Below are 20,259 nucleotides of genomic sequence, written 5' to 3'. Positions count from 1 at the left end.
ATTACTTAAAAAACACAACCCCTCAAGATGTAGTACAAAAATCAATTATAATAATAATTTTACAATTCAGGCAACAAAACAATAATAGAAATGATAATATATTCAACAAAAGGAAACATATCTTACATCTGGTGTAAATCTCTGGAATTCTGCCATCCAATTAGGAAGTGTAGACAAAGGGCCACAGACGAGAAAAGGTCCAGGTACTCCTCTCTGAATCATCAATGCAATTGTAGCAATGCACTGAACGGTCTTTCCCAATCCCATTTCATCTGCTAAAATGCCATTAATTCCATTTTCCCAAAGCATCTGGACAAAACAATACACACTGTATTTAAATTCAGATATAAACACCTGCTGGATTAGCAACAGTTTATTTCTTCTTTTTACCCAATGATAATAATGATAAGATTGACATATTCGTGGTTATAACACTTGTGGGAAATTGGTTATCAAAGCCATAGAAGTGTTGACAATCTTGAATAAAATACCAAAAATTTAGTCTAGATAAATAAATTAGAAAGTATTTACACACAAAATTTCACATTTAATAATGAACTTAGAAGGAACAACTCAAGTTATGTTACAGCACATTAATAGGTTATTATATAGATATGAACCAATATCTTCTATTAAAATTGAGAATTCATTACCCTAAGCCATTCCATGCCTTCCACTTGGTACCATCGCATCACTCCTCCTGTGAAGTGTTTTGGTTGTTGAAAGGGTACTGGCTGTCCATCACATTTCCGAACTGGGTCAAAAAAGAATTTAGTGTTCTGCCTAACCGTTTGAGACAATCTGTCTTTAATTATAGTATTTGAATCTTTGTTTTTCTGAAGGTCTTCTACACAGAGATTAGAAGAACAACTTTCATTCTGTGAAGAAAAAAAGCTTAATTAGAACTTTGATACATAATACTGCTACCCTCTCTCTATTTATCAGAAAATTTAATCAAAATTTACCCAGTCCTATAATCATTAAGTATATAGAAATAAAACCATTTGTTGAATAAAACCTTAGAGATAGCTACCACCATCCTCTCACAAACGCAAAGCCATTGAAAAAAATTCTGAGATAACTCTTACAGATTACAGGGACACACTACTGAAATGACCTTTACAACTGTACCTCCCATCCAAACTTTTAAAATGAGCTACTCAAGAATTTATTAAACTATTTTCTTAATAATAATTTCTTTCACCCAAATTAAAAATAATGGGTAGTATCTATAAAATAGAAAGGAAAAAAAATCCTTTCAAGGAGACAGAAACATTTACTTCAGTCTAAATTACTTTCAATGAAGAAAAAGGGGCAAAGTAAAGTTTAAGAACTCCCTACATCACACTTAAGAGTAGCAATATATCTGTAATGACACACATTACCAACTTATGACAAATGATAGATTTTACTGGTTAGTGACGTCTACAACTCTTTATTTCACATTTAAGAATGTGAAAACGAGGATTGAGTCAATTCAGATGGAAGTCTTTATAAATGAGAAGTCACAAATAATGCTACAACTAGACATTCAACTGGAAAATTACAAACCCTGAATTTTACCATTCCATACATAAAATTAATTTGTGATATTCATCATAAAGTCAAAACCAAAACCATAAAGCTTTGAGAAGAAAAGAGAGTATCTTGATAACCTCGTGATAATTTCTTAAACAGGACAAAAATGCACTAACTACCAAATGGGTTGGGGGGAAGCGATAAATTGAGCTACTATAAAACTTAGAAGTTCTGCTTACTCAAAGACACCATTAAGAAAATGAGTAGGCAAGCCACAAACTGAAAGAAAACACAGTACATATATCTGACAAAGAACTTGTGCATTATATAAAGAACTCATATATCAACAATAAAAGGGCAAGTAACCCAATAAATGGGCAAAAGATGTGAATAGAAACTTCATAAAAGAAAACATAAAGCCATTAAGAATATGAAAATAGGGGCGCCTGGGTGGCTCAGTGGGTTAAAGCCTCTGCCTTCAGCTCAGGTCATGATCCCAGGGTCCTGGGATCGAGCCCCACATCAGGTTCTCTGCTCAGCAGGGAGCCTGCTTCCCTTCCTCTCTCTCTGGCTGCCTCTCTGCCTACCTGTGATCTCTGTCTGTCAAATAAATAAATAATCAGTCTTTAAAAAAAAAAGAACATGAAAATATACTTTACATTAGCAATTAAGAAAATGCAAAATAAAACCACACAAGATTCATTTCACTTTCAGTAAAATGTAAAATTCATTTCATATTCAGTTAAAATTAAGAAGACTAACATGAAATGCTGGTAGTAACATCAAAAGAAACTTTTATTTTATTTATTTTTATTTTTCTTAACAGAAACTTTTATACACTGCTGGTGAGAGTAAAATGGTATGTTCACTTCAGGAAAAGAATTTTCTTATAACTTAAAACATACATTTACAATCTGACCCAGCAATTCCATTCCATGGGTATATATATACATGTATGTATATATATATACTCAAGAACAAGAAAACATGTCCATACAGACTTGTACACAAATTATCATGGTGGTCTTATTCATAAGTCACAAACTGGAAACAATTCAATATGCCCATCCAGAGAATGGATAAAGAAATTATAATATTCATTCAATGGAATTTTACTCAGCAATTTAAAAAATGCTGCTAATAAACTCAACAATATAAATGAGCATCAACTATGTTGAGTAACAAGTTAACAGGAAATAAAAGATACATATTTGAATTTTATTTGTATGAAATACCCTGTGAAAAAGGTTAAAAACTGGGCAAAACTGGTCTGTGACAAAAGTCAAAAAGTCGTTGCCTCCAGGTTTGGTGGTGGGAGAAATGACCAGCAAGGGATACAAGTGATCCTTCTATCATATGAAAAGGTTTTAGATCCTGATTTGGGTGGTAATTTCACAAATGCATACATTTATCAAAATTCATCAGAATTAACATAAGCAGGGTACACATTTACTTACTGCATATACTGCATACTATAAAATGGTCAAAATTCCATAATAAGTCATGGGAAATCAGACTGAAGCTTTATCTTTGAAAATGTAACTAAAGGGACCCCTGGGTGACTCAGTAGGTTAACAGTCTGCTTTCAGCTTAGGTCATGATCCCGGGGTCCGGGAATAAGCCCTGCCCCACCTGCTCAGTGGGGAGCCTGTTTCCCAGTCTGCTCCTTCCCCCTGCCATGCCCCTCCCGCTGCTCATGGGCACCCTCTTAAATAGAATCTTTTTAAAAAATTAAATAAATATGCAACTATATATTGTAAAAAAAAAATGCTTAATCTAATTACATTTAACATGGTTGAGTTTTAACTGTATCGTAAACTAATCCTTATACTGAACAAAGAATAAAAATTAGTGCTCTTATATAAGATACAAATTTTGGTCAAGATTATGATGGGCAAAAAGAATAGCTCCCATTTTATAATGTCATCAATTTCCCCTAAAGCCTATTAATCTTTGATAGGTATGTTAATTTCTATAACCCTTGGTAAGTATTTTCGTATTACAACTGTTTCTGCTTCCCTAAGAAATCTTGTACTTGAAGGGACATGGACAGTGAATACTCAGGTAACAAGGAATCTCCACATAAAATGGGGATGGGGTGAGAAGTCTTTCCAAACAGATCCAAACACAATATTTCATGTCAGAAACAAGATTAAGGCACCTCTTAGAGCTTCCACAAGTTGTGAATATATACACCTGGAATGCATGTGGTTATAGGCACTCGCATTACTGCTAAACTCCCAAAGACCCATAAAGTAGTATTTACATATTAAGGACCATGCAATAGAACACCTTAATTGATTATGTAAGTAAGCAGCACGAAAGTATAAGAAAGAAGTAACATTTTTTTATGGTTAGGAAATAGAATAGCTTAATGAGAAAAAAATGTACACTAGGGATTAAAGGAATTAATGATCAGAGAAACAGATATGGCTCCTATATTTAATTTCTCATAAATCTCTTACCTCATTCTCCTTTTTATTTTTTTTAGCCACAGACAAAATTTCCTAGAAAACATTGAGAAAACAGAAATGAAGTAACAATATATGTAGTTCATTCATTTATTTACTCAACAAGTATTTATTCTGTTGTTATATTCTATTCTAATATTCTATAGAATATTCTATTCTGTTATATCTTTGTGCCAGGAAATGGGGATAGGCTCTCAAGGTAATTAAAATACAGGACTCAAAACTGGTGGACCTCAGGCAAAATTAAGGTTACAGTATCTTATAAAACTCTACACTAGTTAGCAATACTTAAAAATTGGGTTATTTCCTCCTAAAATTTCCAGGGGTTTTGTTTTGTTTCTTTTTTAGGCTTACTGAAGAGACTTAAATCCGAATTCACATATGACAATAATCCTCTAGTACAGGGACTGGCAAATACAGCATGTAGACCAACTCCAGCAGGCAACCTGTTTTTGTAAATAGTTTAATTAGAACAAAGTTGAGCATATTTGCTTAGTTTATGACTGCTTTTGACTCCTCTCAGGCTACAAAAGGCCAAGTTCAGTGTTGCGTAGTTACCCACTCAACTATTCAAAGCCAAGAACTATCTGACCCTGTACAGAAAAGGTTTTCCAAATCCTGTTCTACAGTCTAAGTTATGGCTACTCCTGGTATTTCAGGATTCACTTCCAAATGTATTATAGTCCCAACTCTATCCCACTTTAGGCCTCTGTAGATAGACATCTGAGTTTGTAATTTTGAGCAAAAGGCAAAGACAAATAAATTAAAAATACAGAATAGAAGTATTCTGATTTTGAAGTACCTACTAGATGCTAAGGGTATGGGGGCACATGGGTGGCTCAGTGGGTTAAATTCTCTGCCTTCAGCTCAGGTCGTGATCTCAGGTCCCTGGAATCAAGCCCCACATCAGGCTCTCTGCTCAGCAGGGAGCCTGCTTCTGCCCACCCCCGCCTGTCTCTCTGCCTACTTGTGATCTCTGTCTGTCAAATAAATAAATAAAATCTTAAAAAAAAAACCAGATGCTTAAGTTCTGAAGACAAGCAATACCTGAATGCCACTTGATGAGTTAGGAGAGTATTTTATCAAATTATCTGAAAAAGTTATCATAAGGACATAATCATTAAAGATTAAGTTTGGGTATGTTTCAAGCAGAGAATACCATGTGCAGAGTACAAAGGGGATGAAATGGTAGATACATTCAAGAAACTTCAAATGTATCTTAAATTTAAGATAGATAGGATGATAGGACACATGAGTTAAGTGGCTGACAAAAACATATATAAATGCTTACATGTGTTGTCACATGTGTATGTAAAGTATTATTTAAGTATAAATATTCATACCCTAAGGCTGAAGGGATATAGGGAACAGAGCTATCTTTTAAACTAAGTAAAAATAAATACAATGACTAAGCTGAATCTTCTTGAAAAACAATTTGTGAATCAGCCAAAACAAACCCAATACTATCTATGAAGCACTGTTAAAAATTAAACCTTGTAACTAAACTCCTGACCCTCCTTACCTCCTTTTATGCAAACTGGTAACAAATACGTATTTTTATGTTTTTGAAATTGCCAGGATCTCTCCTGCCTCTGGATGTCCGTCAAAGGTTATTCTGCCAAAGGTTATTCGCTCTTCCTAGAACACTCTTCACTACCTTCGCTATATCTTACTATTTCCCTATTAACTCTCCCCAACCTTTAAATGATTTAACTTTTATGCTTCAAGTTACAACTCAGATGCCACCTTCTAGATGAAAATTTTATGAACTTAGTGCCTCAGTTTAGAGTCCTTTTATAAACTCAAAAAAGCCCAATTATAATTGACTACTTATTTCTCACTGGATGAAAGCTAAGGCAGAGACAGTATCTAAGCTCCTTGATCAATTGATCTTATACATATAAGACAAAGTTTGCCCACTCCTGATAAGCTACCAACATTTGATAAATGTATAACTGCCTGAATTTCAATAAATCTAAGTAATACTTAACAGTGTTTTTCAAATTGTAGGCTATGTTCACAATCAATCAAATGGGTCTTGACCATTTTTTTTTTTCTCTTTATTTTCAGCGTGACAGTGTTCATTGTTTTTGCACCACACCCAGTGCTCCATGCAGTACGTGCCCTCCCTATTACCCACCACCTGGTTCCTCAACCTCCCACCTTGATCATTATTTTTAAATGAAAGAAAAAAAGAAGGAAAATATTAGAGTGCACCCATAAACACAAGTATGTGAAATTTTGTATTTTATACTTTATGAAGATCTCAAAAGTTTGAATCTCAGGTTACAGAAAAATATAGTAAACAACAATGTTAGAATTTTTTTTAAAATGTAAGAATGCAACATTAAAATATGCCTAAGGGATATTTAAGGTTTGTTACAATTAAGTATGCTTTTTAATTTCTATTTTATGAAGTAACATGTGACAAGATAAAAAAGGATCTGGTGGGGCGCCTGGGTGGCTCAGTGGGTTAAGCCTCTGCCTTCAGCTCAGGTCATGATCTCAGGGTCCTGGGATCAAGCCCAACAGGCTCTCTGCTCGGTGGGGAGCCTGCTTCCCCCTCTCTCTCTGCCTACTTGTGATCTCTCTCTCTGTCAAATAAATAAATAAATTCTTAAAAAAAAAAAAAAAAAGGATCTGGTTTTAAAAGGGACTTGGGGCGGGGGGCAGTACCTAGGTGGCTCAGTCAGTTAGGTTTCTGCCTTTAGTTCAGGTTATAATCCCAGGGTCCTGGGATAGACCCACATCATGCTCCCTTCCCTCCTCAGTGGGCAGTCTGCCTCTCCCTCAAGCTTGTGCTCTCGCTCTCTATCTCAAATAAATAAAATCTTTAAAAAATAAAAAATAAAATAAAAATGACTATATGATTTCAGTTCCCTAAAGGTCCTCAACAAGGAACAAGAACAAAGTTCTGAAGATAAGATCTTGAAGTCATGATAAATATCTGATAATAGTAACTTTTTATTATAATAATTTCTAATTAGGCCAAGATCACATTCCCTTAGCAAACAGGAAGACCATGCCATTTTCTTCCCTGAAATAGGCCCTTCACAGACTGAAAAGCCAAATAAGTAACAGCAATCCATACAGCTTTAAATGTGGTTCGAAATCCACAACAGGTTTTACTCAACAGTGAATTTTTTGGCCCTCCCCACTTTATTTTTACCTCTTTTGACATGACCTCTGAAATATTGTAGGATTCATCTTCTCTTCCTCTCTTCTTTCTCATGACTATTAAAAAAAATTATTTTATTTTTGATAGCAATAAAAGTGAAAATATAAACATATCCTTCAAAAGTAGAACAAGGAAATTTACCTGGATTCTCCTCACTTGCATCAATGGAATTTTTACCCTACAAAACAAGAATTTAGGATATTATTTTTCTAGGGACTTTATGGTATTACATATTAAAAGACACTAAGTAAATAAATGCCAAATGTTCCTTGTATTTGAGCCACATCCACAACTCTATTACTCCTACCAACATGTAACCTCTTTCTACATTTCCCCACCAGACCTTGCTTATAACTGTATTCCTTTTTCCTGATGACTCTACTTTCCTCAATTTTTCCCATTTGATATATTTCCAAATTAAACACAGAAGGCATTTTTATTTTGCCATGTACATTTTCTGTAACTGCAGGTTTATGCTAAAGATATTCAGTGGGTATGATATGGAAGGACAACTCTTTCAGTAAAATTTTTAAGTTAAATATAACTGAAAGCAGAAATAAAAGAGGATACTGATTTTAAAATACTAGTGAGGGGAAATACAGGAAAGGAAGAGATGTTCAAAAAAAAAAGTTTCAAAATGAGAGGTGAAAAGGAAGATCAAGAATAGGGAGAAAAATATGTATAAGAAATCAAAATAACAAAAGTAAATTTTTAAATTTCTTACATAAACCCCACATCACACATGGGGCTCAAACTCACAACCTGAGATCAAGAGTCATGTGCTCTACCAAACAAATGAATCAGCCAGGTGCCTCAAGAAGGTAAACTTTAGGGGCACCTGGATGGCTCAGTAGGTTAAGCCTCTGCCTTCGGCTCAGGTCATGATCTCAGGGTCCTGGGATCGAGTCCCGCATCGGGCTCTCTGCTCAGGAGGGAGCTTGCTTCCCCCCAACCCCCTCCTGCCTCTCTTCCTACTTGTGATCTCTGTCAAATGAAATAAATAAAATCTTAAAAAAAAAAAAAAAAAGATTGGGGCGCCTGGGTGGCTCAGTGGGTTAAAGGCCTCTGCCTTCGGCTCGGGTCATGATCCCAGGGTTCTGGGATCGAGCCCTGCATTAGGCTCTCTGCTCGGCAGGGAGCCTGCTTCCCTTCCTCTCTCTCTGCCTGCCTCTCTGCCTACTTGTGATCTCTGTCAAATAAATAAATAAAATCTTTTAAAAAAAGAAGGTAATTTTTAAAATAAAGTTAAAAAGTCAGAGGACTGGGGCACCTGGGTGGCTCAGTCATTAAGCATCTGCCTTCGGTTCAGGTTGGGATCAAGCCCCAAATCAGGTTCCCTGCTCGGCTGTAAGCCTGCTTCTCCCTTTCCCATTTCCCCTGCTTGCTCTCCCTGCATCTGTCAAATAAATAAATAAAATCTTTAGAAAAAAGTTAGAGGATTAAAAATGTAAAATACCAAAAGGGACTGGTGAGATGGAACAGGCAGAACTTAATGGTTGGCACCTTTTGAATATAGCGGGTGGCGGGGGGGGGGGGGGGGGGGGGGGGGGGTGCCGCAGGCAAAACCCGGATATAAAAAGTTAACTGGGCAAAAGTGAACAACAGATTAAACCTACAGGTGAAGAGTAGTTAATAAATGATTAAACAAGTAAAATTATCTTTTATGTTCTTCAAAATCCCGAAATAAGGGGTGCCTGGGTGGTTCAGAGGGTTAAGCCTTTGCCTTAATCTCAGGTCGTGATCTCAGGGTCCTGGGATCCAGCCGCATCGGGCTCTCTGCTCCACGGGGAGCCTGCTTCCTCCCCTCTCTCTGCCTGCCCCTCTGCCTACTTGTGATCTCTCTCTCTGTTAAATAAATAAATAAAATCTTTGAAAAAAAATAATAATAAAAAATTTTTAAAAATGTAAAGCTTAGAATACATGACACACAGTAAGTACTCTAAATGCTGCCCTCTCTTTTCACTAGTACAACTGTTCTTTATACAAATTCCAACAATATGGCATTAAACAGCCTCATGTTAAAACAAATTTACCCCAAAAGATCACATCTAAAATTCAAGCTATCCCTAAATGAATGCTCTATTATCTGAAATGTTATTAGCAGATAGAATAAATTTGCTCCAATTTTGGCTCCACTGCTGCAGCTATGCACGATACAAATTTAAATTATTATGGATCTGCGCTGACATAAGGTTGGAGGCATTAAAGGGAAAGAATAATCACTATGAGCACCAAAAGAACTGGCCACTTAGAAGAGTGAAATTTTGAAATTAAGAAAAACAGAAGAAACTGAAAGGGTTATACTTTAGCTTTCCTTCCATATCCAAAAATATTGAGAAAACAGATTTTATATGTTCCTATGCAGCTTATAACAAAGATAGGTTTTCAGATAAAGAAGGTTAAAATTAAGTAGATGGTCTATAAAGTTAAGACTACAGAGGAATTTCCTTAATGTTTAAGGTAACATAAAGGACTTTCTAGCTTACTATATATTACCTTAGTAACCTTTAGGGATTCCTTTTTTCTCTCCAATTTCTCTTTCTTCTTCTGTTCCTGTAAGATACTTCTTTCTTAGTGTCACAAGTGGAAAATGCAAAGTATAAAACACACAGTTCAAGTAACATGTGCACAATGAAGAGCTATATAAAGATTTAAAAACAAGGGAGAACTTCCACTTCAAACGTTTAAGGAGCAACAGGGAACAGACCTTCCTGATTTACACAACTGAAATCCATATAAGTATATTAAACAGTGATTTTCAGACAATATGCAGCAAAGGAGAGTGAACACTGAAAAAGGGAAACAAATGAGAGAATCTTGATTGTGCAGTTTAAGGCCTGAAGGCAATTCTCAAGTGCAAATAGTGTAGGAAGAATCTTAACAGCTCAACAGCCTCCCTGAGTTGAAGAGACAAGAGGACAAAACTTAAGAGCAGCTAGCATACTCAGGGTCAGGTACACAAAGAAAGCCCTCAAGGTACGTAGTTGAAATTTCAGGTTGAGAACTATCAGTGACATGCGTGTAAAACCAAGGCAACTAGAAAATAGCAAGTAAAGTAATCCCTGTGCTGCTTACAGGGGATTGATCAGGAACAGTTTGTACCCATCAGGCAAAGTGACAAGAGCGCTCAGAAGAGGAGCAAGTTACTACCAGACTGAAAGCTGTTCCATATGCACCCTAACAAAGCTTAAAAGACAGACAAAAAGGGATTCAAACCACTTCCAAAAGGTGGTTAAAGATGTATGCCTTGGGTGCCTGGGTGTTAAATGTCTGCCTTTGGCTCAGGTCATGGTCCCAGGGTCCTGGGATCAAGTCCCACATTGGACTCCCTGCTCAGGGGGAGTCTGCTTCTCCAGAAGTCTTCTTCTCCCCTTCCTCCCTGCTTGTGCACACTCTATCAAATAAATAATAAAATCTTTAAAAAAAAAAGATACATGCATTACAATAACTCATTAAGTGTGGATTGTTTTACTCTCTTATATTTATATTTCATTTTACCATACAAAAGTTCATGAGCAAAGGAAAAAATACTTAGCAAAAGCAAAATCTTGATTGATAACTGAACTGTGAATGATGGGGACACAGGGCATTACTGTAGCCTTGAAATCTGCATAAGTTTTAAATCTTCATAGGTTCAATTGGCAATAAATAAGTTATACAGTATCTTATATAAGTACAATGGGAAGAACACAACAAGGTAAAGGGGGTCAGGAGTGTGCAGATGGAAAAGGTATAAGACAGCAATTTCACTGAAGATTGTTAGGATGGGCTTCATCAGGAAAATGTTTAAGCCAGGCTTGAAGGTGATGGAGTAAGCTAAGCAGATATCTACAAGAAGATGGTTCCAAGTACAAAACAACCAGTACAAAGGCCCAAAGGCAGAAACACACTTCTCAAAATGAAGTCTAGAAAAGTAAGAGGGTTGAAGGAGACAGTTAAGACTGCTTATTGTCTTGTGGACCACCATTAAGACTTAGGGCTTGTTGGAGCACCTGGGTGGTTCAGTTGGTTAAGCATTTGCCTTTGGCTCAGGTCGCTATCCTGGGGTAGAGTCCCAGTCCAACCCTGCTGAGCAGGGAGGCTAATTCTCTCTGTCCCCCTGCACCTCTCTCCTCCTTCCCCTGCCTTGCCCGTTGTAATCGCTTTCAAATTAAGTAAAACCTTAAAAAAAAGAAAGAAAAAGATTTTGGTTTTGTCACAATCAATGTAAACTAGAAAACAGTGAAACATCATAGAAAACAGTGAAACACAGGGGATCACCTGGGCAGGAGAAAGGAAGCACTGAAGAAAAATAAATTCTTCACTCAATAAAAATACTTCCAAAAACAAAAGCAAATGAAGACTTTTTCGGAAATACAAAAGCTAAAAAATATATCATCAAAAGAAAATGCAAATGAATCTATTATAACGGAAAGCAGATCAGTGACTAGTGAGGAAGACAGAAGTGAAGGATGGGAGAAAATTTAAAAAGGGGCAGGAATTCAGTCATAAAAAAGAAGAGAACCTTGCAATTTGAAACATGAATGGACCTTGTAGGCATTATGCTAAGTGAAATGAGTCAGAAAGATAAATACTACATAATCTAATTTGTGGAATCTTAAAAAAAACAAAACACCCCAAGCTCATAAATACAGAGAAAAGACTGATGATTGGTGGTGGTGTAATGAGTGACAGGTTAAAAGATACATATATCCATAAAGTCAGTCAGGGCTATGTATTATACAGCGTGGTGAATATAGTTAGTAATATTCTATTGCATATTTAAAAGTTGCTAAGAGTAAAGCTTAAAATTTCTTATCATAAGAAAAAAATTTTTAACTATGTATGGTAAAAGATATTAACTAGATTTACTGTGGTGATCATGTCACAAAATACACAAATACTGAATCATAACCTGAAACTAGTATGTTATGTCAATTTTACTTTAATTAAAAAAGAAGGGGGGGATGGGGGCGCCTGGGTGGCTCAGTGGTTTAAGCCGCTGCCTTCGGCTCAGGTCATGATCTCAGGGTCCTGGGATCGAGCCCCGCATCGGGCTCTCTGCTTGGCAGGGAGCCTGCTTCCCTCTCACTCTCTCTGCCTGCCTCTCTGCCTACTTGTGATCCCTCTGTCAAATAAATAAATAAAATCTTTAAAAAAAAAAAAAAAAAAGAAGGGGGGGGACATAATTTTTTGAGTTGATGGTTATGTTGATTACCTTGATTGTGGTGAATTCATGGGTGTATACATGTGAAAACATATAAAACTGTACACTATATACATGTGTTTTTGTATGTATCAATTATATCTCAATAAATCAATTTTAAAAAAAAGACTAAGCAACATAAAGTCCACAATTTTCAGCATCCAAAAACTATCACTAGACAGGATAAAAATCAGACAAATAAACAGAGTTATATTCATACAGTGGAATTCTTCTCAGGAATAAAGAGAACGGCCTACTGAATAAACACAAGTGAATCGCAATATGCTGAGCTAAAGAGGCAAGACACAATAAAGTGCTTAATGCATGTTCCATTCGTATATTCTAGAAAAAGCAATACCAATCTATTGTGACAGAAAACAGAACTCAGTGGTCTTGGAGGCCAGGCATGGGGATCACTGAGACAAGAAAAGTTCTTGGGGTAACGGAAATGCTCCTCATCTTGACTGTGCTGGTGGTTACACAGATCTATACACTGGTCAAAACTCACCAAACAGTAAACTTAAAATGTGCACAACTTACTGCATGTGATTTTTATCTCAATAAAGTGATTTTTTAAAAATGTAAGCTACTAGTTCTAATCAATTACATACACATACCTCTAGTTGTTGCTGTTCCATTTTAGTCAATAAAAATTTGGAGTAGATATTGCTTTTCTCAAGTAAATGTTGAAGTCTACGGTACCGAATGTCCACAGACTCTCTATCCCAAGACATGCGAGCCTATCCAAAAAGAAAATTTCCATGACTGTTAAGTTTTCTCACATACATGTTTGCATAAGATGTAAAAAAAAAAAAAAAAAGGCTAAATAAATGCTCTTTGAGTTTGATATATTTCTTTTAATTAATGGGGAAAAATATTTTTCTAGTATTAACTTTACTAACAATGGTTTATTTTAACCCAAAACCAGGACAAATAGCTTAAAAAATAGGATTCTGGGGTTCAACATGCCATTTGGTATGATGCAGCTTAGATACCAAAATACTGAAATTTCAGACACTGGACATGTTTACTGGCATCCATCAATTTTTGAAATTTCTAAAATTAACATTAGAAAGTAAATACTTCGGGGTGCCTGGGTGGCTCAGTGGGTTAAATCCTCTGCCTTCGGCTCAGGTCATGATCCCAGGGTCCTGGGATCGAGCCCCACATCGAGCCCACATCGGGCTCTCTGCTCAGCAGGAAGCCTGCTTCCCTCTCTTTCTCTGCCTGCTCTATGCCTACTTGTGATCTCTTTCTCTGTCAAATAAATAAATAAATCTTAAAAAAAAAAAGTAAATACCTCAAGTAGATTTAAGTTTTTTAAACAATCAAATGATTTCAGAAAGTTTTTACATACCAGTTTTATTTGAAAGAGCATTAGAATTAATAAATAATTTAACTGGGTAGGAACTAGAACAACTGTTCTTAGAATTTTAAAACTATATTGTCCAGATGCCTGGCTGGCTCAGTCGGTAGACCATGCTGACTCTTGATCTCAGGGTATGAGTTCGGGTTCCAGTTGTGCCTAGAGATTGCTTCAGAAAACAAAAAAACAAAACAAAAACTGCACTGTCAAAATATTTCAACATGCTAAATCTACTTATGACTATTAGAAGCTTCTTCCTCCTCAGCGTTGTGTCCCCAGTTTTGCCCTTGTTTTTAGGCTTGTTTTATTCCTACTCTTAGTTCAATCTTCCTCTTCTGTACATCTTCAAATTATAAACCTGCTTTCTATATTACCTTAACACACCATTTATTAAGTGATTTCTAAATCTACACTAGGCTAGTGGCTGAGGAGGAATCCTCTCTCAGTTCACAATGATAAATAAAATATTTTTTAAAAATACCAGAGGGCAGGGCACCTGGGTGGCTCAGTGGGTTAAGCCGCTGCCTTCGGCTCAGGTCATGATCTCAGGGTCCTGGGATCGAGTCCCGCATCGGGCTCTCTGCTTGTCAGGGAGCCTGCTTCCCTCTCTCTCTCTCTGCCTGCCTCTCTGTCTACTTGTGGTCTCTCTCTGTCAAATAAATAAATAAAATCTTAAGAAAAAAAAAAAAAAAAGAAAAAAAAAATACCAGAGGGCACAGGATGAAAAACATAAAAGCAACAATAAATAGTATAGTTCAGTGGTCCACAACTTCTTTCTGTAAAGGGCCAAAGGGTAAATATTTAAATATTTGAGCATATGGCTTATAAATATTCAATTCTGCCTTTTTGGACAAGAGCAGTAATAGACAATATATAAACAAATGGGCAAGGCTATGTACCAACAGAACTTTATTTACCTAAACTGGCATGATCCAGTTCATAATCTGTCAACTCAGTATAATCTGAATTTAAAAACAAAAACCAAAAAAAACCTACAACACACTAAGTACGCTGAAGTGAATCCAGTTGAATTCATCTATCAAAGCTAAATCATGCAAACCTTACCACCAGCAACTCTACTCCTGAGACAAAGTTTGTGTGCACATGAGGGTTCACACACGCATGTATGCATACATGCACAGAGGCTGAGTTAGCATACCCAAATTAATTTTAATGTTTAAGGCTTGATCTGTACTTCAGACACCACTGTATTTCCTAGATGTTCTATCATCTCTCCAGCTTTTCTTTCAAAATAAATTTTTCTATTACAAAAGCAATGACAATAAAATGTGTAAGAATAAATAAAATTAAAATAAATACACATTTTAAAGAAATTATATATTTAGGGGCACCTGGGAGGCTCATTGGATTAAGGCCTCTGCCTTTGGCTCAGGTCATGATCCCAGAGTCCTGGGATCGAGCCTCGCATCAGGCTCTCTGTTCCGCAGGGAGCCTGCTTCCCCCTCTCTCTCCGTCTGCCTCTCTGCCTACTTGTGATCTCTGTTTGTCAAAATAAATAAATAAAATCTTAAAAAAAAAAAAAAGAAATTATATATTTAAAAAACACCCATAAAACAATTCTATCCATGCAGATAATCTCTGTTGACATCTTACAAAACTAATTTCAGTTCTTTTATTTATTTATTTTTTTAAGATTTTATTTATTCTTTTGACAGATAGAGATCACAAGTAGGCAGAGAGGCAGGCAGAGAGAGAGGAGGAAGCAGGCTCCTGGCCAAGCAGAGAACCCGATGTGGGGCTCGATCCCAGGACGCTGGGATCATGACCTGAGCTGAAGGCAGAGGCTTTAACCCACTGAGCCACCCAGGCGCCCCAATTTCAGTTCTTTTAGAACAGTGTTTCTTTTACTATTACGGATGTTACTGGATTACAATAGTCAATGAATGAAATAGATATTATAAACTAAAGAGAAATTACTTAGAATTTGAAAAAAAAATTTTTTTGGTAAATATTTTAAGTAGTCTATACCCAACATGGGCTCAAACTCACAAACATGAGATCAAGAGTCGCATGCTCCACCAACTGAGCCAGCCAGATGCCCCCGAAAAAAATCCTTGACTTTTAAAATTTGTTTAAACTTTAATTAAAATATTCTGGGCTTAATTTAGATATTAATTTAGATTTATCTGCTATCTTAAATCCTGTTCAGAATAATTTAGCACACATTTTTTGAGTAATTAAAGATTAAATATGTTACACTAATTTGCAAATAATGTAATTAGGAAACTAAATCAATTATTTTTTCTAATCAATTATTAACCTTCAGCACCAACCTTCTGTATTTCAAAATAATTTGGTAATAAGCCTTATCTACCACTACTGTTTCTTAACAATTTTATCTGTTACATTAAGGTAAACTGTAGCTCTGTGGAAAGCACTGAGCGCTTGGCAGGATTTATCTTTTAACTAGAGTTGAAGAGTATACCAGTGGACACCAAGGGCATAAATTCCCACAGTCTACGTCATTATCTCTCCGAACACCAACACCAGATTTGGGAGTGGGGGTGGAGTTATACTTCACTCTCCACAATCTGAACTATTTTCCTTTTATCTAACACTTATCATAACTCTTTACCTTTGCCCTCCCCCACAATGTACACATTAATGCTATTCTTCACCTTTTCTAGACTAACAATGACTTCTTTCAAAAGGAAAACAGGTGAAAAGCCAAAGAAAATAACTGTAGCAAATCAATGTAAAAGCCATTCTCTACTCTTTACAAACTTTACAATCTCCTAAAGCAAGTAAATGCTCCTCATTAAGAATCTTAAGCAAGCTCTTAAGTACTTCTAAATATATGCCCACAAATATATTTTCTCCCAAAGAAAAGGAATCTTTATTTTTGTACTGCCAATTTTTTGGTCGCCATAGATAAGCAAGAAGAGACTAATTCTTAGAATTTTCCCCATGGTCAAGTAAGGAACAACTTATAAGTTAAAAGTGCAAAAATTAATCAAATTCTTCCAATACTATAAATAAAAGGCAATATAATAATAATAGACCATAATACTACCAGCTTTTTGGCAAAGCACACTCTGGTTTTACTGTAAGAACTAAAGAGAGCTATACAATTTATTCATGGAGGGATTGAAAATGGATTAGAAATTACTATTTTAGGGGCACCTGGGTGGCTCAGTGGGTTAAGCCTCTGCCTTCGGCCCAGGTCATGATCTCAGGGTCCTGGGATCAAGCTTTACATCTGGGCTCCCTGCTCCCCGTCTCTGCCTCTCTGCTAACTTGTGATCGCTTTCTGTCAAAAAAATAAAATCTTAAAAAAAAAAAAGAAATTGCTATTTAAAGTTCTATGATGAATAACTGCTAAAGAAAAGCTAGCTCTACCATACCTATCCCTCAACAATAACAATTCCAAAAAATTTCTGGACTGATACAAAACGTTTGTTCAAAAGCTTAAATATTTTGCTTAAAGTATAAGTCATTTTGATTCCTTGTTTAATCAGCAAATACTTATGGTACTATAAATTTTGAGAGATCTTTCCAAAATGTGGAAATGGGGGCATGTGGCTGGCTTAATCAGTGGAACATGTGACTCGATCTCAGGGTTGTAAGTCTGAGCCCCGTGTTAGGTGTATAGATTACTTAAAAATAAAATCTTTTAAAAGAAAAATGTAAAAATGTTTCATCCCTTGAATTAATGCATTCTGGAAATGTATTCTTATTGTACCTCATGCTCTTTCCTTCAAATAGTACTTTCTTTCCCAACAATCTTCATGAGTCACAAAACTGAAGATATACTACTCAAAATGAAGGCTTTACCATTCTTACAACCTCTACAGTTGATTCAATTCTAGACACGTGCCCCAGGATTCACCCTTTATAATTATCCTCTGGTTACATGGCTAGTAAGTACATTTATTTTATTTACATAATCTTATATATGCTGTATAATAATATTCTTTTTCCATAGTTTGAAATTCAGTAAACAATTTACTAATTGCCTATCTAATAGGTGAACAGCCAACAAAAACAAAACAGTAAGTGAAATTCTCTCAGTATACAAAATGATAAGTAATGATAACACTACTTAGTACTACAAAAATTTATACAGTGAGGAGAGGTAAAAGGTGATTTTTGGTCGCCTTCCCAACTCTATTAAAATTTGTTTTTCTAGGGGCACCTGGGTGGCTCAGCAGGTTGAGCCTCTGACTTCGGCTCAGGTCATGATCTCAGGGTCCTGGGATCGAGCCCTGCATCGGGCTCTTTGCTCAGCGGGGAGCCTGCTTCCCCCCCCCCCAACCCTTCTTTCTCTGCCTGCCTCTCTGCCTACTTGCGATCTATCAAATAAATAAATAAAATCTTTAAAAAAAAATTCGTTTTTCTATTAAAATTTCTTAACATTACCGTAACTGGTTATGGTTAACTATGGTTGACGAATAATAACAAAACTAGTATTACTGGAGTGAAAGTACAGCATGGTGGTTAGAAAGTGTGAATTCTGGAATGACATGGCCTACATTACAATCTTGGCTCTATTAAAGCTTTGGAACGCCCCGTTCCTGGCACATTCTCCACATGCCTCAGTTTTCTCATCTGTAAAATGAAGTGAAAACAGAACCTACTTCACAGAATGCTTTAATAAAAATAATAGTTTATACTAGTAATTAAGCTAGTAAATTTAATAGTTATAATGAACAGCAGTATCTATTTTGTAGTCTAGTTAAGGAGCCAATTAGTAAATACATGTACAACATTCACAACAGTGTTCAGGAGGTGTTAACAGTGCTAACAGAAGAATCATTTCTGTTAATATTAAATAGCAGGGAACCAATTGATTCATTAATTGCCTTTGAGGTGCAGTATTTCCCAAATTAAGTAATTCTGCATGGAGTTAATTAAGTATTAAAGTATACTTCCTAAGGTATAGGGTTAAGGATAAGAACACTTAAGACAGCCAGAGTTCAAATTCAAGTTCACTGGTGTGTGACCCCACCCAACTGCCCCAGCTTCCTCATATGTAAATGCAGAGATATCAAAAATACCTACAGCATCACAATATCAGGAGTGCTAAATAAATTACTACAAGAAAATAATTTAGGAGGCGGAATGTAAGTGGGGGTGGCTATCACTCCTTTTTTTGAACAGATGATGAAGCAGCAAGGTGGGGCTTTATTGCTGGGAGTGAAATACACTGAACTGAATTTTCAAGTGGTTAAAAACTGCTTCGGTTATCTGCAAAATATATACTCTGTAAAAGAAAACCACTTATCACCGTAAATGTACACCCCATTTTTATCTTAACAATCTTACTTAGCACTAGTCCAAGAAACCAAAAGGAAAACAGCAAGTTTATCACTTAGGTGCTCAACAGCACTAAATACCTAAGAAATTCACTACCGATTTTGGAAGAATTAATCTAGCTAAAGAAGCAACTTGAAACGCTCTCCGACCAAGACTACAAATCACAGAAGCATCACTGAAAGCACGAGCAAAGGTGTCTCAAAGATAGCGCTGAGTAAACACACTAATAGATAAATAACAACCCATTTTAAAGATTATGAAAAAAGCAGACGGGAGACCAATCCAAACCTCCGAGGAAGGTCACTGCTGGCTCAAACGACGATGAACTTGATTCCTAAATTACCTTTTCGATCATCTTCCGCTCCCTTTCAAGTCCAGCAGCCTCTAGCTGTTCTTCCTCCTCCAGCATGGCTTGAGTAATCACCGCAGGCTCCGGTTGTTCAACCATGTCTGGAGTCGGGGACCCTAAGAGGTGAGAAAGTTTATAAACTGCAGTTTTTTTGTTTTGTTTTCAAAGATTTTATTTATTTATTTATTTGACAGAGAGAGAGAGAGAGATCATAAGTAGGCAGAGAGGCAAGCAGAGAGAGAGAGGAAGGGAAGCAGGCTCCCTGCTCCTCTGCCGAGCAGAGAGCCCGATGTGGGACTCGATCCCAGGACCCTGAGATCATGACCCGAGCCAAAGGCAGAGGCTTAACCCACTGGGCCACCCAGGAGCCCCTATAAACTGCAGTTTTAAAAAGTACCGATTACTCAACTTCCACATTCAACAATCTTCCCGGATGCATTTGAGGCAAAAGCTGAAGACCCACGCGACGCCAGCATCAGTCCTCTGAAAACATCTTGGGTCTCAATAACGTCAACAAGTGGCCAGGACCCCAGCTGACCAATAGGGATGCTCGCGAAAATGCAGCCCCGCTGTGTAAAGTCTCCTACACCGCGCACATATGCGCATCTGGGGCCCTCCACTCACCTTCCACAGCTTGTTGCCCTCCCTTCCTCAGTCTCTGCCTGGAGTCAGCTCTACCCACCAATCTCGGCTGTAGCCTCCATGCTGTCCCCTTCCCCCCCGCCCCCGGCCCGGTCGCCGCCGCGGGCACCGGGAGGAAGGGTCTCCGCACTCACCACCGCTACTCGCGGGCCGCTGCGCGGGCATGGCTGGACACACACTCTGGAACCCGATCCTCGGCTCTCAGGGTCTGCAGCGCCGCGCGCCGAAGTCTCACAGACGCTGCCTGATCAGCCTCCTCACCAATTCCCCGGT

At 37.0% G+C, this 20,259-nt stretch overlaps 1 protein-coding gene across 1 annotated transcript in view; it reads right to left on the bottom strand.

The window, feature by feature from the left end:
• HELLS (helicase, lymphoid specific) overlaps positions 1-20,259 on the bottom strand; it is a 41,363-nt gene extending 21,104 nt beyond the window's left edge. Inside the window, exons 1-9 of the mRNA XM_046026214.1 lie at positions 20,121-20,259; positions 19,339-19,460; positions 12,970-13,092; positions 9,664-9,720; positions 7,309-7,345; positions 7,159-7,223; positions 3,984-4,025; positions 654-878; positions 127-309 (exon numbers count right to left, since the gene is read on the bottom strand). Coding sequence (XP_045882170.1) covers positions 127-309; positions 654-878; positions 3,984-4,025; positions 7,159-7,223; positions 7,309-7,345; positions 9,664-9,720; positions 12,970-13,092; positions 19,339-19,460; positions 20,121-20,151 — 885 coding nt within the window. The 5' untranslated portion in view covers positions 20,152-20,259. The remainder of the gene's footprint in view (positions 1-126; positions 310-653; positions 879-3,983; positions 4,026-7,158; positions 7,224-7,308; positions 7,346-9,663; positions 9,721-12,969; positions 13,093-19,338; positions 19,461-20,120) is intronic.

Source organism: Meles meles, chromosome 13, assembly GCF_922984935.1.
Source record: "Meles meles chromosome 13, mMelMel3.1 paternal haplotype, whole genome shotgun sequence".
Taxonomy (NCBI): Eukaryota; Metazoa; Chordata; class Mammalia; order Carnivora; family Mustelidae; genus Meles; species Meles meles.
This window is presented reverse-complemented; position numbering and strand designations above follow the sequence as displayed.